We start from the raw sequence: 16,118 nt of genomic DNA, 5'->3' as shown, positions 1-16,118 counted from the left end.
GGAGGTGATTGTTGTGATTGTACGCTGGGGCTTCATGTCATACTTTCATGGGGTCAGAAACCAGCCATATGTAGAGGCACTGTATGTGTGGTTTAACCTTTTAACCATAGTGAATCAGTCATGGCATCAGCATCATGCCTTAGGCATGATAGAAAAAGTAGGAGTGGACAAAATAGTCACGTGTTACTACCCACGACACTGTAATGCAACATGTCACTCCGCCCCCTCATGATCACTGAGATGAACACACTTACACATGGTTGGTTTTCAATACAAAAGCTTGTTGTTTTCAGGTATGTCTCCTAATATTCAGTAGTTATGTGTGGTTTGAATTGCTGCCTATTTGATTTGAAAGTGATTTAGATGTCATCTGTAATGTGACAAGCTTGAGTGATTAGATGTTAGACCATCATGACACTGTGGTCAGATGTATTGCAAGTACAAACTGATTCCACTAATGAGTTAAAATGCATTTTCTTTGTTAGTTAAGCAAAACTTCAGCACAGAGTGAAAAAAAGGAACTCAGAGGAGTTAATTGTAATATTGTAATGCAATATTTTGATTAAGGTATCAATTTCACCAGACATATATGCCTTCATGGATTTTAATTGTTTACTCAATCTTGACCGTGATTAAAACTTATGAGCTCTCTACTGCCTTTTATTTTCTAAGAAAATGGGAACAATGTAAAAAAAGAAATGTTATAAATGAACAGGAAGCATGCTATCTCATATATTTCACAAAGCAGATTGTATCTATACAAAATGATATGAATCATATTTATTGGTTGTACGTAATAGCAGCTATTTATCATGCCTCATTTTAATCATACATTTTGATTACTACAGTATACTGAAATGTTCTAATAATCATTGGAGATGAAGACATGTAATGCTGAAACACTAGAAATAAATTCCTTCCTGAATATACTGTCTCTCACTTGTTGAATACACTGTTGCAAGGCATGTTCTGGACACTTTGTGACTGAATTTCAAAAAGCAAAAATGCCATAAAGGGACCTAGTAAAGTCCTCTAACGAGCTCTGTTTCTATCATAAAAAAACTCAAGAAAAAACTTAAATGCCAGCTTCCATGTACACCCTTTAGACATCAGGTAGATGACGTTTGTCAAGTGCTTCAGAGTAGCACCACTAACTACTCAGCGGCAGGAAAGAAACTGTATGGTGGTTTAAAGCTTCGCAGCACTGCAGTTCCAAGTTGATTGTTTTACATAATATGGTTTCAATTCAGCAGTCTTAGTCATGCATTGTGTTTGCGTTGTTTTTGCTCATATTTTCTCTCTCGATAAAGTGCACAGATATGCCAATAACTGTGTGAAAATAGGCATGACTGAAATAGATGTTTCTCTGCAAGTAGTCACGTAATTGACAAATCAAAGGATGGAGGAACAACAGCTGTGCGTTTTACTCAGGAAGACAATTTTCAGGATTTTTAAGAATGTATTGCCTTTTATGAGCAGTCAGTACAAAATTGATGTTGTGGGTCAACAGTGGATTTAAGATAACTTTCTCCCCAGGCTTGAACATTGATGTAGCCCGGAAACACAAGAAATGACGACATGAAAAACAAAATGCATTGTGGATGGGTCGTTTCAGAAAAGGGTGGGGCCCTGACAGTTGCCTGGAGTGGTCTTCCTTCATAACATCTGTGGTTATAACTTGAATGGTAAAAAAAAACAGGTTTGACAGTTTTCTGACAACACCTGGCTTAAATTATTTGTCACACAAAAGAGGAGCTACTGCGGTGGTTGATCAGGCTCGGCAAAATGAAAACAGACTTCATGAGAGTGAAGTGATGGAAAATTGAGTGAAATGAACGGCTGTTTGAGGAGCGCACTCCATTATATTTGCACAGCGTGAGGTGAGGCAGGCAGTCTGCCGTCACCTACAGACAGAATGGACAAAGCATTTGGAAAGCCCACACAAAATCAAGAGGCAGCTCTTTCTCTTTCTCAAACACACATTACACAGCACCTTCATATCATACAGATTCTGTCTCAGTGAGCTCTACTGCTGTTGAACGCACTAACTCGTGCCACACAGCCAAAAACATTCATCCTAACATGATATTTGGTCACATATTCTGCTGGTGTTTCATATCATTGGAATGTGTACATTAAATTCATTTCATATCATTCATATAAGAAAATAGTGAGTAAAGCAGATGACTCCTCAAGCTTAAAAAAAAAAGCTTTAGGACTACATCAAGTGATTTGTTGGATACTGCATACTGAACACACACACACTGTACTTGTCTCACTTGTGTACACTAAACATCTCTCCTATCATCTTGCCCCCCCCCCCCACCGTATCTTCTCTTCTCAGCCTGACATCAACTCCTCCTTAATTGATCCCACATTGTGGCTTCTGACAGGCAGTTGACATGTGGTAATGTGAGACGTGCTGGAAGTAAACCCATTGAGTCATCACACCCATGGAGAGCTTGTGGGGTCGCTGGTGAGGTGACACGCCACCAGCCCGTGTCCAAACCCCTGAGCTCTGAACTTCAACCATGACTTAAACAAAAAAATGTTTTCTCCAGTGAAATGTTTGCACCTGACCAACTGAATAATCACACTAAAACAATTTTGCTGATGGTTTATATGATATAAACATACTACTACTGAAACTGAGGAGCACAGTGGTGCTTTTAGCTAAATACTAACATCAGCATGCTACTTGCTTACAATGACAATGCTAACATGCAGATGTAGCAGGAAGAAAGCTGATCATGTTCACCATAGCATGTTAGCATGCTGACATTTGCTAATTAGTGCTAAACACAAAGTACATCTGTGGCTGATGGGAATTTCCTTATTGGACAAATTTGGATGTGATAATGGTGCTAGATAAAAACTCGGGATAATTACAGTTTTTGCAATTTATTTTGAGGGGGACATAAATGTGTGTACCAAATTTCATGACATGTCATGCGTCAACCTCATGGTGGCACTAGTGGACAACCCACAGAAGTAATGATGATTCATCCTGTTGGAACAATGACAGTCGATACAAATCTGGTGCCAATCTATCAAGCAGATCTTGAGATATTTCAGATTTATATTTTTGTATATGTCAGAGGATAACCAAAGTCAGACAGCTTCATCCTCTGGGGAACATGAATGTCTGTACCTACATTTCATGACAATCGATGAGATATTTCAATCTGGACCAAACTGGCAGACCGACCAACTGACTGCCATTGCCATCCCTAGATATACGTTGCCATTGATCAAAATCCTCAATAACAACCCTACATTAGGTTGTTATGGACTGTTATACACAAAAGAATAGACATTAGCTAAAACTGGTGAATCTTACATTAGTCCTGTTTAAATGTCCATTTGTGCTCCTGAAGTGCTGGCTGAAAAATGTGGCACAAAGCAACTATTTCAACATTCATATCTAATTATCCTAATGGACGTAGAAAGGGCAGGATATTTTAACAATGAAATCTAATTTGAAATGTGGATGTGCTGGTGTTATGTGTAATAATTCATCCCCTTTTGAGATTAATCTTTTATTAAAGGAGATTAGAAATGTGAATGGGGTCAAGATGTCTCAGTTGTGGACTTTTTAACAGGCTCCAGATCCCAAAATATTCAAAAGACTTAAAACCTAATTGAGTTCAGGCCATGGATTTTCAACTGCAGAGATCACTAGTGAAACAACAATATCTTTCATTCTCCAAACACAAACACACAAAGACTTCCTGACAAGAGACTTCTTTTGGTCATATGAATGATTGTTCTCTCTGAAGAGCAAAGGTGAAAGTAACGTGATGTTGTTATGGCACTGCAAAACCTCTTAGGGAAGAGGCTACCTCTGGCTCATCCGATCACAGTGCTATGAAGATCTAGTCATAGGTCTTGAAGGATCATGCCATGGTTAGTACTACTTCTGCATCTATTTAAGTCACAAAGCAGAGATGAATTTAAGTATGGACCATTCATCTGTGACTAAAAGTATATTCAGAACTTCCAATTAATGGGGTCAGAGACATGTTATTCACAGTGACAACCAGGACTGAATGAATATGGAAACTCACTTTTCAATGATTAAAATTCTATAGTCGGAATAGAAGAAGTGGCACATGCAATATGTATGAAGTCAGCTGAGGTAAAGACTTCCCAGAATGCATCAGTCATTATGACAGACGCAGGCAATGATTATCATCAAACATCTGGATGGTAGTGGTTTTCCAACAGTGAGAAGCTTCTATTTTCAGATATAGGCCTACGGGCTGTATACAACATTTTTGTAATGGTCCCTACATTGTATTTAGGGCACATTATTTTAGTTTTTTTAATTATCAAACCTGTAATAACTGAATGCTGGCCACTCAGGGGCAGCAGAAAATACCCATGAACACACTATTGACATTTTTGTTATAAGGTTTGAAGTTAATATGACAAACTTGTTAGTAAACAGTTGCTGATTGCTGTCATCAGCCTGTGGCACCAGATATCAAGATTTGTTGGATTGTGCAGCCTTTATCTACTGTTTAGTCACCCAGTTTTGGTGATCATGTCCCCATTTTGCTGACTTGGCCCACCCACTTCAAGGCTTGACAGCCTTGTTCATACAACTTTTGTTCTGAGCTGTTATTTGCATATTTGTGGCCTACCTGTCAGCTTCAACCAGTCTGGTCATTCCCTCTGACCCTCACTATCAAAGTGTTTTCACCTACATACCTGCTACTGACTGCCTGTTTGTCCATTCTCTCTGTATGTGAGCACGCATTGTGCCCTTTGGGGTCTACAAGCTTTATATAGAGACCTTTCAGCCACACACCCTCAACATAGTTCACAAGCTTGTGTCAACTCTGCAGTGTTGCTAAACTAATGGAGAGAGTATGTTCCCATATTTGGTCTGCCAGTGTTTGGATTGCTCTACTGCAGTGCTCTAAGTGCTGTTTCTATTTTATTTTTTCGTTTAGATCACCTATTCATGTTTTACTTTTGTGTGACATGAATGTTTAAAGAGTTTTGTGTTGGAGCCACATCTGTTTTTGAATTTAAACAGACTCGATTTTACCCATATTTTAGGCTAAAACAACACATTATGGCCTGTTATGGTTGAAACCCCAAAACATTGTGGAATCTGTTGGTTTTCAATGAAACCTAAAAGAAAAAGCCTGAAAACTGCCAGCCAATGAATACATAAAGCCTGCTTTGCCTCAACCATCATTTAGCCTCCGGCCTTCCTTCTGTCCTCTGCTTTAGTTCCATTACATCATAACACCGACACAACACTGACATGGTCGATTGAGGGAGAGAGACCAATATTCGGGGTTCTTTGTTTTCATACAAATTAACATGCATATACCTACACTATAAAATAACACAAATTAGGGTTGGTGAGGTGGTTAGTGTTTGGTGGTCACAAGAGTAAGATGGGTGTTTCTATCTGATCTATCATTCTCATAAATACTTTCTTATGGTATCATTCAGTTCAATTATTTTAATTAACAACCAACATAATGCAGTTCTATTCAATTCCTCTCTCTCTTTCTCTCCCTCTCTCTGTCTGTTTCTACGACTTTCTCTCTCTAACACAAAATTAGCTCATTTTGCTGTAAACGGGGGCCACCTGGGTACCTCCCGTTCCCCTTCTTAACTCCATCAGTCTGAGCGAGATTTCACCAAAACCTTGTTTCAGCACCTCTACTATTGGGTGCTACAGCACTTTTCACTATCAACACATAAAAATACTGTATAAATCCAAACAAAATGAGTCGTTGCATCTTCCCACACTGCACAGTGAGGACAGAAGTCATGACTAACTTTGAGAAGTTAGCCAAGATACCAAAACCACCCACACATACTGCACCAGCTCACAGATTGATATCCCTGTTAGAAAGCGAAGATGCGATCTAATAATATTTGGGGCAATGAATGGAAATGGAAAATTTAGGTGATTGCCAAGTATTTCTCTCTGCTGTGCTCATGTGAAAAATGCATTCATGTGTTACTGGTGATTTACTGGCTAGATTTGGAGAGATGCATGTTTGATTTACATGAAACATATTTATAGATACCTCTACATTTACACACATTTCCTTTCAACCTGACTGGGAACAAACCATGCACATATTTCTTTGCCCAATGAACATGGTCTGTAAGGTCTCTGTGTGTGCATGTCTATGTCCATTCTGCATCATGAGATGACGAGAGAGACAAAAACAAGGCAGACACTCAATCTTCCATCCTTCAAAATACTGACTTTACTCATTTTTTTTATTTTAGCATGTTTTTAAAGCTCTACCTGAGGTGAGCAGAAGGGTGCCAATGAGATTAAGGCCCAAACACATCTTTAGCAAAGGATAATAGATGATGTGATGGACATAGTGGCTAAAATGTGACTATATAATGGGCCAATAATATGAATAACTTCTCCGTCTCACCTTGAACCCTGTCTGCACTAAGAAAAGGAACTGATAGACATAACTGGTGCAACTCTACTGCCTCTTCCTCTGTGTCTGGCTCTCTCTCTCCCTTTCACACACACATACAGACAGCACCTGCACAGACTCAAATAAAAACACTGAAGAACTGTGATGGTGGTGGGAGTGGAGGGAATATTTGTGTGCTCATGGGTTTTTCATAAGGCTTTCAGTTGGTTCAGTGTCTTTAATGACAGCCATGCATTAAGCTGCTCATGGAAGGAGGAGCAGCTTCCTGCATGGGACCAGGCAACCATGCTGTTCTTTTCCAGCACTTTCTCCTCCCTGTCTGCCTGTCTGCCGAGGGTGCTCTGCAGCATCCTTTTCAGCTTGTGAATCAACCTCCCTCCTCCTCCTCCTCCTCCTCCTCCAGCTCCTCTATACAGAAGCAAATAACACAAAAAAACAAACTCTACCACTCCACCAGTATCACTCTGCTCCATAATAATATAGCTCCACAAACAACCCGGTTTCTCCTGGGTTGTCAATGAATAATTCACAGCGTATCCAAAAATTCACCCCGTTTCTTTAAGGGTGAGGAATCATCTCTGCAGTCAGCTCCAAAATGCATCCAGAGAAGAGCTGCAATGGGCGGCAGAGGCTGCTATAAATACCCCAGACCCCGTCTATCCCCTCCACCCCCCCTCAACCATCCAACCATCCACATCCCTTCCGTCATTCTCCCTCCTTCTCGGTGAAAAGCACATCCGCTAGGACAGTTACTGCAGGGTCCCTCCGCTGGCTTGATGGGCACTTTTTTTTATGCAAGGGAGGGACACCAGTTATGTCATCGCTCCTACTCCGTTCGTGCCTGCTCGCTGATGCAACGGGGAGGCTGCTATTCATTGACTTCCTTTGGACTGTTTATATCACATGTGTGCAGGCTACTGCAGACCGTTCAGCATGCTGATGACGGGGCGCATGTTCTGCACATACTGGTGGGAGCTGGAGTGTACCCAAAACTGCACGCACACACACACACACACACACGCACACGCCAGCTTCACCCGTCGTGCACACGTGTCCGCGGGGACTAAGCTTTATGTAGATGAACAATGGGTACCTAATGGAATAACGTTTCAACAATTCGTTGCCGTTAAGGCCCTGAAACAAACAAAAAAAGCCACTGAGGCTGATAAGAACCAGGAGCGTTTGTCTTCTTCTCTGAATGCTTCTCTCTGTTTTGTCTAAAATTGTCTCTGTTCTCAGGGGAAGTGGAGACGAGGAGCTGGCCGTGGTGCTGAACTTTCAGCACAAACAGAGAACAGCATGCCACCAAATCTAGCGCAGCAGCTGAACTCACTCCAGATTTTCAACTTTTACGATCCCTTTCCACTTCATTAATGCCTGCACCGGCGCCTGTGGACGTCATTTTGTCTACAAACATCATATGTGTGAATGATGTGGGGAAGCCAGAATCCATGGTGTCACTGACTGTGGACTGTGGACCTCAGTCCTTTGTCCTAAAACGGAACAAACCTCGTCATCTACCCACCTTACAGAGTTGAAAGTTTTCCGACACCAGCGTCTCCTGGATGTCGATGTCTTTGGGAGTTGGCGCCGCGGTGGGAGTCCCGGCCGCGCTGCCGCACGATGGGGATCCGATAGTCCCTCCCGGTGAGGAGGTGGTCAAGCCGTCCAGCACCTTCCGAAACTTCTTCATTTTCTATCGTGCTTTGTGTATATTTTTTCAGCTGAGGGATAGAGAGGAAGAAGACCACTCTGCTTTCTTTGTTTCCCCAGAGTTATCGGTCTCCTCTCAGATGCAACTCGTTCGGGCAGCTGGATAAAGGGAACGTCGCTTCCTGCAGCAGCAGCAGGGTGAAAGACCCACTCTGTTCCTCTCTCTCTCTCTCTCTCTTAGGTGCAATTTAAAAAGTCATAGAGGCACCTCATCTTGCTCTCTGGCTGTTGTCCACAAAAAAAAAAACCGGAATGCGTCTGAGCCACTCTGATCTGAGGAGTAGAGCCAAGGGTGCAGATGCAGGTCGCCTATCTCATATCAGAGCACGCGCCGACGGCTGCTGAAACTACTCAACTTCATCTTCCTTCCGCCTCCTAAAATAACATCCAGTCCCGGGCTTGGAGACAAATCCCACACCTCAACAACATAACCAGGGAACCAGCGATGTTTAGACGTGTCAGACACAAGTGGGCAGATCGGAAGAACTTCGAGCAGGTCAGTGCACTCCCCCCTCCCCAAAAATAAAGCACTTTCACAGCGCCGTGGTTGCCAGTAACAGGAAGAGAAGGAGGGGGAAACAGGCTGAAGACGCAGAGGCAATGCAGTTAAACGCGGTTGGACTCCGCGGTCAGGCCGGAAAAACGAGACAAGTCAACCATCGAGGAGAAGAAAGGGGAGAAAAAAAGAAGACGCTGTGCGGCGATGTGAGCTGGAGGTCAAGCTATGGATAGATGTGAGTCGGGTTCTTTTTTGTATCATCCAGCTGTGTCTCTGCGTCTTCCCTGCAGTCCAGAGACAGGAGACGGGAGCTGCCCGCGGTGCTGGAAAACCATAACCAGCCAGCCCCGCCCCCCACCTCCTCTCTCTCTCTCTCTCTCTCTCTCTCTCTCTCTCTCTCTCTCTCTCGATCTATCTCACCAGCGATTGGGTGAAAGCTCTAAATCAAAGATACACAATGATGAAGGAAAAGAAGCTGGGATACGGCAAAAAGAAAAACAAAGAAATAGTTCTGCCAAAGTGAAATAAGAATCCATTCACCTTTATGGAAGTATTCTCAAACAAAACATGGCAAAGAGAGGTCTGTGAGAGAAGCACTGAAAATATCTAAGATGTTGCATCCTGCTGTGGATTGTTAAAGCTCTTTGTGACTGCTGTGTTGTGGCTGCCTTCATTTGCAGCTGTTCACCCCGATGTCTCCAGCAACAGGATCTGTAGAGGGAGACAATGTCCATGCATCCATGTCAATGCCAGCCAAAATCTGAACTATTCCTTTCAACAAACAACAAAAGAAAACAAGCTTCTCTAGCTTCTCTTCTCTGCATTTTGAACTTACAAGGCTTTACAACTCAGGCCCTCTGAATATAACACAGCCATTAACCTCCCACACCACAGTGAGAGAAGGGACTGTAGAGCACTCCAAGGTCCAGTCTAAAAACCTCTTAGAACAGCTGTCCGAAAAGCACTCACAAGGCCACGCTCGAATGTTAAAACACATTTGATTCAATAACAATGTCACACTTTCATGTTATGCTGTGCAGTTTGGTCTTGTCCTTCTTGTAAGTTCTTATTTTTTGTCTTTTTAAAAACTTTTTTGTCTCTTTTTGTAAAACATCACTTGACTGCTGTTTTTAAAGGTGCTAAAATGCACTAAACGTACTTACCTCCATGTTAGTTAGAACTCCATTGAGATATGTAGGTTCGTTTAGGGTGAGGTCCCATGAGGTCCCCACAGGTTATACTGAACTCAACTCCAGCTACATAACACTCACGTTTGGAGAAAGCTGACGGAAATATTTGTTTGGAATGGTGAAAATAAAGTCTAAAGAAGAATACTGAAAAGCAATTGACGATTTTGACTGCAAGCACTGATCGACCAGTGTGTGTAAATATTGACTGAATTCTTTATTTTGGGTGAAATAGTCTTTGGTTCAGAATCCTGATGAGAGTGAGCCTCGTGCTTCTGAAAATGTCCTTCTAATATTGCTGTTTTCACACATTTCCTACAATTTGACTAGTTCTTCACAATACTTGAATGCACTTAAACATAGTTTTGCATATTTTGGTCCATTAACCACCAAGAAAATATGCTTTGCATTACCACAAACCATTTTCCAAAGCCTCTTGTCAGTGTTTTGATTGCTTTCCTACCTTCCAGGCAGCTGTTTCTATTCAGAACATCATAAAAATCACCTAAATGAGACTTGAAACTAGTTTGACAGGTACTCCATCAGAATGAAGGGCTTCTCACCACTAATTTCTCACTTTGATTACTGTCAAAGTTAAATTATTGCTGATTGGCACTGCTGTTGCCAACAAGGATTGTTTTTAAAGCACATTTTTGGCAGCTGAAACCCCTGGGAAATAGATGCCCTATGATATAGATATCCTATGAAAGGTACAATGTAGTAGATTTCCTCTCACTTTAGATTGCAACCCACTCAAATCTGAGAGGTCAGAGCATCCCTGAATCTACCAACTCCAAGACCTACCAGGGCAGTGCCTGCAGACAACTGCAATACAGATCAAAATGCTATCATTTTCAAATAAATAAATAAATAAAGCCACTGTGCAGTGCTCTACCATTAATGAGTTCACACTTGATGGTGGGAAAAATGTCAGAATCCAACCAAAGAAATACAGCGAAAGAAAAATTGAAATAAAAAGAAATTGAAAACCATAATTACCTCATTTGAATGTTCAGGACCAGTGATATTGCATAAGCACTTACATCACCAGCCTCTGCCCCCTGGCAATACTTGATGTTATGGAGTCAAAGCACAGCACACATGGTCGGTCTGTCCTATTCTCCAATCTAAGATAAGAAGATAAAAAGACTACACTTTGTGGTTTCTGTCACTAATGCTGTCCAGAGTGCTGGCAAGACAGCACGCTCTGCAGATGTCACAAGATAAGATAAGATAAGATAAGATAGTCCTTTATTAATCCTTCAGCGGGGGAAATTTGCATTGTTATAGCAGCATACAGGATAGTGCAATAGCAAGATACATAAGAAAAATCAAGATATAATAAATAAAAACAATAAAGACTGTTATAAAAAAAGTTATAAAGAACTGTTCTGTATAAAGAACAGTTATAAAAAACACCAACTATAATTTACAAGTTCACAGAATGGGTAAAGGAGTTTTACTGTATTGCACATAGAGAGATGTAGATATTGCAGAGTGGATTGTTCATTTCGGCGTGTGTGGTCTACTGGGAGCAGTGCTGATTGTAGAGCCTGACAGCAGCCGGGAGGAAAGACCTGCAGTATCTCTCCAAAGCAGCCTGTCACTGAAGGAGCTGCCCAGTGCTGCCAGAGTGTCCTGCATGGGGTGGGACATGTTTCTCCCACTACTTCCAGTGAGTCAAGGGGGCGTCCCAGAACAGAGCTAGCCTTCTTAATTAGTTTGTTCAGTTTCTTCCTGTCGGCAGACCACTCCATAAAAGATGGCTGATGCCACCACAGAGTCAAAGAAGGTCTTCAGGAGTGCCCCCTGCACTCCAAAAGACCTGAGTCTCCTGAGCAGGTAGAGTCTGCTCTGGCCTTTCTTGTACAGTGCAGTTGTGTTGTCCAGTTCAGGTGAACACCCAGGTACTTGTAAGATTTCACCATCTCTCATCACTGGTTGGGAGGGGAGTGTTTGCACCAGCAGAAGTCCACCACCATCTCTTTGTTGTCTTTCCCTGTGCTGATGTGGAGGCGGCTCTGTCGGCAGCAGTCCACAAAGTCCTGGGTCAGTTCTCTGTATTTCCCGTCGTCCCCATCTGTGATGAGGCCGACAATTGCAGAGTCATCAGAGAACCTTTGCAGGTAGCAGTTGGCAGAGCTGTGTATGAAGTCTGCAGTGTAGAGGGTGAAGAGGAAGGGAGCCAGGACCATTCCCTGTGGGGCCCCCGTGCTGCAGTCCCGTATCCTCATCCTGAGGTAGTCCAGAGTCCATGCAAGCTTTACCCAAGAAGAGTGCTGGCTTCAAGATCCTTTCGAGTAATGAGTCTCTGTGTTTAGGTCTTCCTCTCACCATTGGTTATGTTTTTCTACCTTCTGAACACTTCTAAAAAATAAAATAAGGTAAAATATATGGACTCTCTGTGCTCATAATAAGAGGATTTTGATAGTATATAAAATGCATCAAAAATATACTTTTCAAGATTTGGAGTACAACTGGGAAACCAAACACGGAAACAAGCACAATTCTCTGCAGAGGTTCCCTTTGCTCAGCGCTACACTGTGGTCACTTCAATGTGCTGATGGAGGGATCCCTGCTGGGCAGGTAGAACCCAAGAATAGATGTGAAAACAGACCCAATGAACTGTGTGAATATGGGCTTTTAACGTGAGCCATTCAACACAATATACTCCGTGTTCCATTATTATGCAATGTCAAGAGCTAGAACAGGAAGAGTGTTTGAAAAATACTGACCTTGACTCGCAATGTGCAGACCTCAACATTTACTGTCCATTAGGTTAGTGTCTGATATGTTCTATCTGGATATATGGTACAGTTTTCTTTGCGGGGTGGCAAGGCAGGGGAACGGCTGAAATGACCAAGGAAGTGTCTAGGGGCTCAGACGACAACACAAACACACCAGACCATTAGATCAGCTACTTATAAGCACTAAACCTCAGTGGGCTTTTCACATAGGATGTTCAGAGCTGAGCAGTTCCATCATTACCGTTTAATATTCTTTGTTGAAGGGATACAAAGAGGTAGTGTTTGTGTCTGTGTGTTTGTGTACTGTTTATAACACCTCAAGCAATGGGGGAAACACACAAATGCAGAAAGTGAGCTTGATATTATGTTTGGTTCATAGACAATGGTGTTCAGCACAAACATGCACCCACAAAGAGCTTTGTTTTGGATAGCACATGGTAATTAGGCTGCTAGCTAATTTCTGGCCAGAGATAATTTGTGGCTTTCATTGAATAAAACATGAAGTAATAACAAAAAAAACAAAACAGGAATATTTAGTATTTCATAAGATGATTCGGAGATGATGAGTGTTACTCAAGACCACTGATGTCGTCACTGCGCAATTACTTCAATTGTCATAATTTAATTGTCACTTCTCAGTTATGAAATGTCTACTATGTTGTTCCCAGTTCTTTTCCTTTGCAACAACATGTGTGGCTGCAATCAAGAACAATCTTAGGATATTTGAAAGGCCATTATGATAATTATGACTCACCAATGATTGAGGAAGAAGGGCAAGTTGGAACAATGGTTCCACATTTGACCTCCGTATCATGGGAATATGGGCCCTGTTTTCAGTCAGCTGTGTCTCAGAGATGATTTGCAGGGGTTGATTAATTTTTAAGAACAGATGTAATTAAAAATCCGTCCAAGCGTTTTTAGCTCAGAAGGAATTAGTGCAAACACACACACACCAAGGCCAAGTACAGTCATAAAATGACAATTGATTAAGGCCAAGTTGTTGGGTGACTGTGAATGACAGAGTCAAGGCTGACTAGAACCCTTTGAGCCATGACGCACAAAGGCAAAGTCAAAGAGTTAGTGATCAACACTTTGCACAGAACATGTGGTACATAAGTTTAAGTCTTGTTTAATGGTGGATCGCATGTTGACTGTCTCTTAGATTTAGCTGTAGAGTGTTCGTCACTGTATTACAAGAATGTATTTTGAGAGTGATAGCAGGTTCCAGTCCTGGGCTTTGAATTTTTGATGGTGGGCAGGGCTGACCTTTGGTTTACATTTGGATCACAGATTGGGGTTTTAAATTATTGATGTATTAACCTGTAGACAGCATTTTAATGTCGTCTGGGTGGTGCTAAAGTCAAACGACCCTCTATATGTGTTAGGTAGTATTTGTTTATAAGGCCATGATATGTTTTGAATGCAAATTGTTAATCTACAAGTAAATCGCAACCATAAACTTCAACTAAATGTAATAAAGAAGGACAGTATTTCTCGCTGAAATGCATTGGAGTGGAATTATAAAGTAGTATAAAATGGAAATCATGTAAGGTAACAGTGCCTCAAAATTGCATTACTGAGTACACGTAATATCTACCATCATTTCTCACATCCAATGTGACTCCCCAGTCCCAAGATAAAGAAAACAAACAGCCCACTGGATATGTAATCAATACTTCATCCAGGCAGAATGTTTTGAGATTGTCTGTTTACTGACTGCACCTCCCACATGCTGTCCCTGCACACTCATGTTTGTCGAAGGAAGTTATGACACTTTATCCACTTGTTGTCTTTGACGTGAAGATATTTGATCTAGACTCACCTCACCCTTTTGAGCTGTTTGACCAGCAACATAGGTGCAGAGCATTTCAAATGGTTTTTCTGTGACCTCATAAAACAATAATGTCAGCAAGATGCAGGGAGTGCATTTCATAAATAAAGTAAACTAACACACTGTGGGTATTATATTGACTGAATTTATAGATGAACAAAACAGAGGTAGGATTCAGTATTGTCCACCAGAATTATAAACAGCACTCCGACTTTCATGTACAATTGAACAGTTAACTGAATAAATACAATCTGAAAAATCCAAATAATTAAAATAAAAATTTTCTGAGGGTGAATGGTGTGTCCTAGGGGACGTGGATCCAGTATGTCTAAAATCATGAAAAGAAAAGCAAACCTACTGTAAACAAGGCGTGTGGCACTGGTGCCTTCACAAGTTAAATACAATACAAGACAGAGAAAGGGAATAGTGAGAGAAAGTTTCTAAGAATTAACTATTTAACTAAAGAGCGATCAAACAAGAGACACCAGCAAAACAGGAAAGGAAGGAGTCAGAAATTGATCAGAGGGCAGTCTTCAATGTTCTACACGTCGTTTTTGAATAATTATAGTAATTTTGTTGCAAACAAAATTCTGCAGTAAGATAGAATGTATAGATCAATTTCAAAATCTCTTTATATTTTATTTTCTTTCTTAAACTAAATATAGAATATTACAATTAAATTTCAATAAATTGGAGGTGTCAGTGGGATGTGAAGGCTGCAAATAATAGATGCAAATTTCAGTACACTGACTCTGCTGACTACTGACTCTAGATGTCTGTAGAGCCCATCAGATGTGGAAACTTGTGTGATATAGAGGTTATGCTTTGGAAATGAATAATATCCAGCATGTTGTTTAACATGTGCTGTGTACCTTGTAAATGAGATATGGGGGTTTTGTGAAAAAAAGAAACATTTGAATGAGTTGGAAACAAGCACATGAAAAGACACGCTATCGTTCAGATATATTCCAGCTCTAACTTTTTAAAATACTCCTCCGTGCCCCCACCCCCCAACTGAGCTGATTAACAGCGACTGAGACCACCCACCAATTTGTTAAGTCACTTTGGCCCAATTAATACCTGCAGGGTGATTTGATAGAAGTGCACAGAAGCAGAGTTCAGAAGCAAAGTGAAGCCACAAAAAGTTTTTTTTTTTAATCAATTTCCAATTAAGGATTCATTCCTGTCTGTAGGACCATATGTAATTGAGTCAAGGTGGAGGAAGTGAGGGCCTGAGAGGCGGGGCTGATCCTTCAGGGACTGTTGATTTCCATATAAATGAGCTGGTAAACGCACACCTGATTTTCAGGGTTCATTATCTACAAAAGGACGAAGACGAGTAATGACCACTTTCCTTCTTTACTTTAGATGCATTTCTGCATTTCAAAGCTGATAAAACCGTGTTTGATATTTCTCTTAAAGAGGGTGCTGAGTGCAGATGGTATGTTTCTTATAACAAGCTAGTGCAGAGCAGTTACTCACCACCCCCCAAGCAAACACAAACCTTTAGTGGAAGAGATAGCGACTCAATGAGCCTATAAGGATCCAGTGACATTTCCTCATGGTAAATATCAATACATAAGACACTTTCTCATTTCCTCATCTCTTTGCATACTGCAGGATATCTGCTGAACAAACAGCAAACAAACAGCTTGTGTGACATACAGCAGAAATATTTAAAATATGAATCTAGTAAATATTCAATAA

At 41.2% G+C, this 16,118-nt stretch overlaps 1 protein-coding gene across 2 annotated transcripts in view; it reads right to left on the bottom strand.

Annotated features, from left to right (window-relative positions):
• stxbp5l (syntaxin binding protein 5L) overlaps positions 1-8,127 on the bottom strand; it is a 120,902-nt gene extending 112,775 nt beyond the window's left edge. For both annotated transcript variants that reach the window (XM_070914314.1, XM_070914315.1), the window contains exon 1: positions 7,960-8,127. In XM_070914314.1, the coding sequence (XP_070770415.1) occupies positions 7,960-8,127 (168 nt within the window). The remainder of the gene's footprint in view (positions 1-7,959) is intronic.
• Positions 8,128-16,118: the final 7,991 nt, after the last annotated feature.

The sequence above is a fragment of the Enoplosus armatus genome, chromosome 11 (assembly GCF_043641665.1).
Source record: "Enoplosus armatus isolate fEnoArm2 chromosome 11, fEnoArm2.hap1, whole genome shotgun sequence".
In the NCBI taxonomy this organism is placed as follows: Eukaryota; Metazoa; Chordata; class Actinopteri; order Centrarchiformes; family Enoplosidae; genus Enoplosus; species Enoplosus armatus.
Note: the sequence above shows the minus strand (reverse complement) of the source record. Positions and strands in the feature narration are given on the sequence as shown.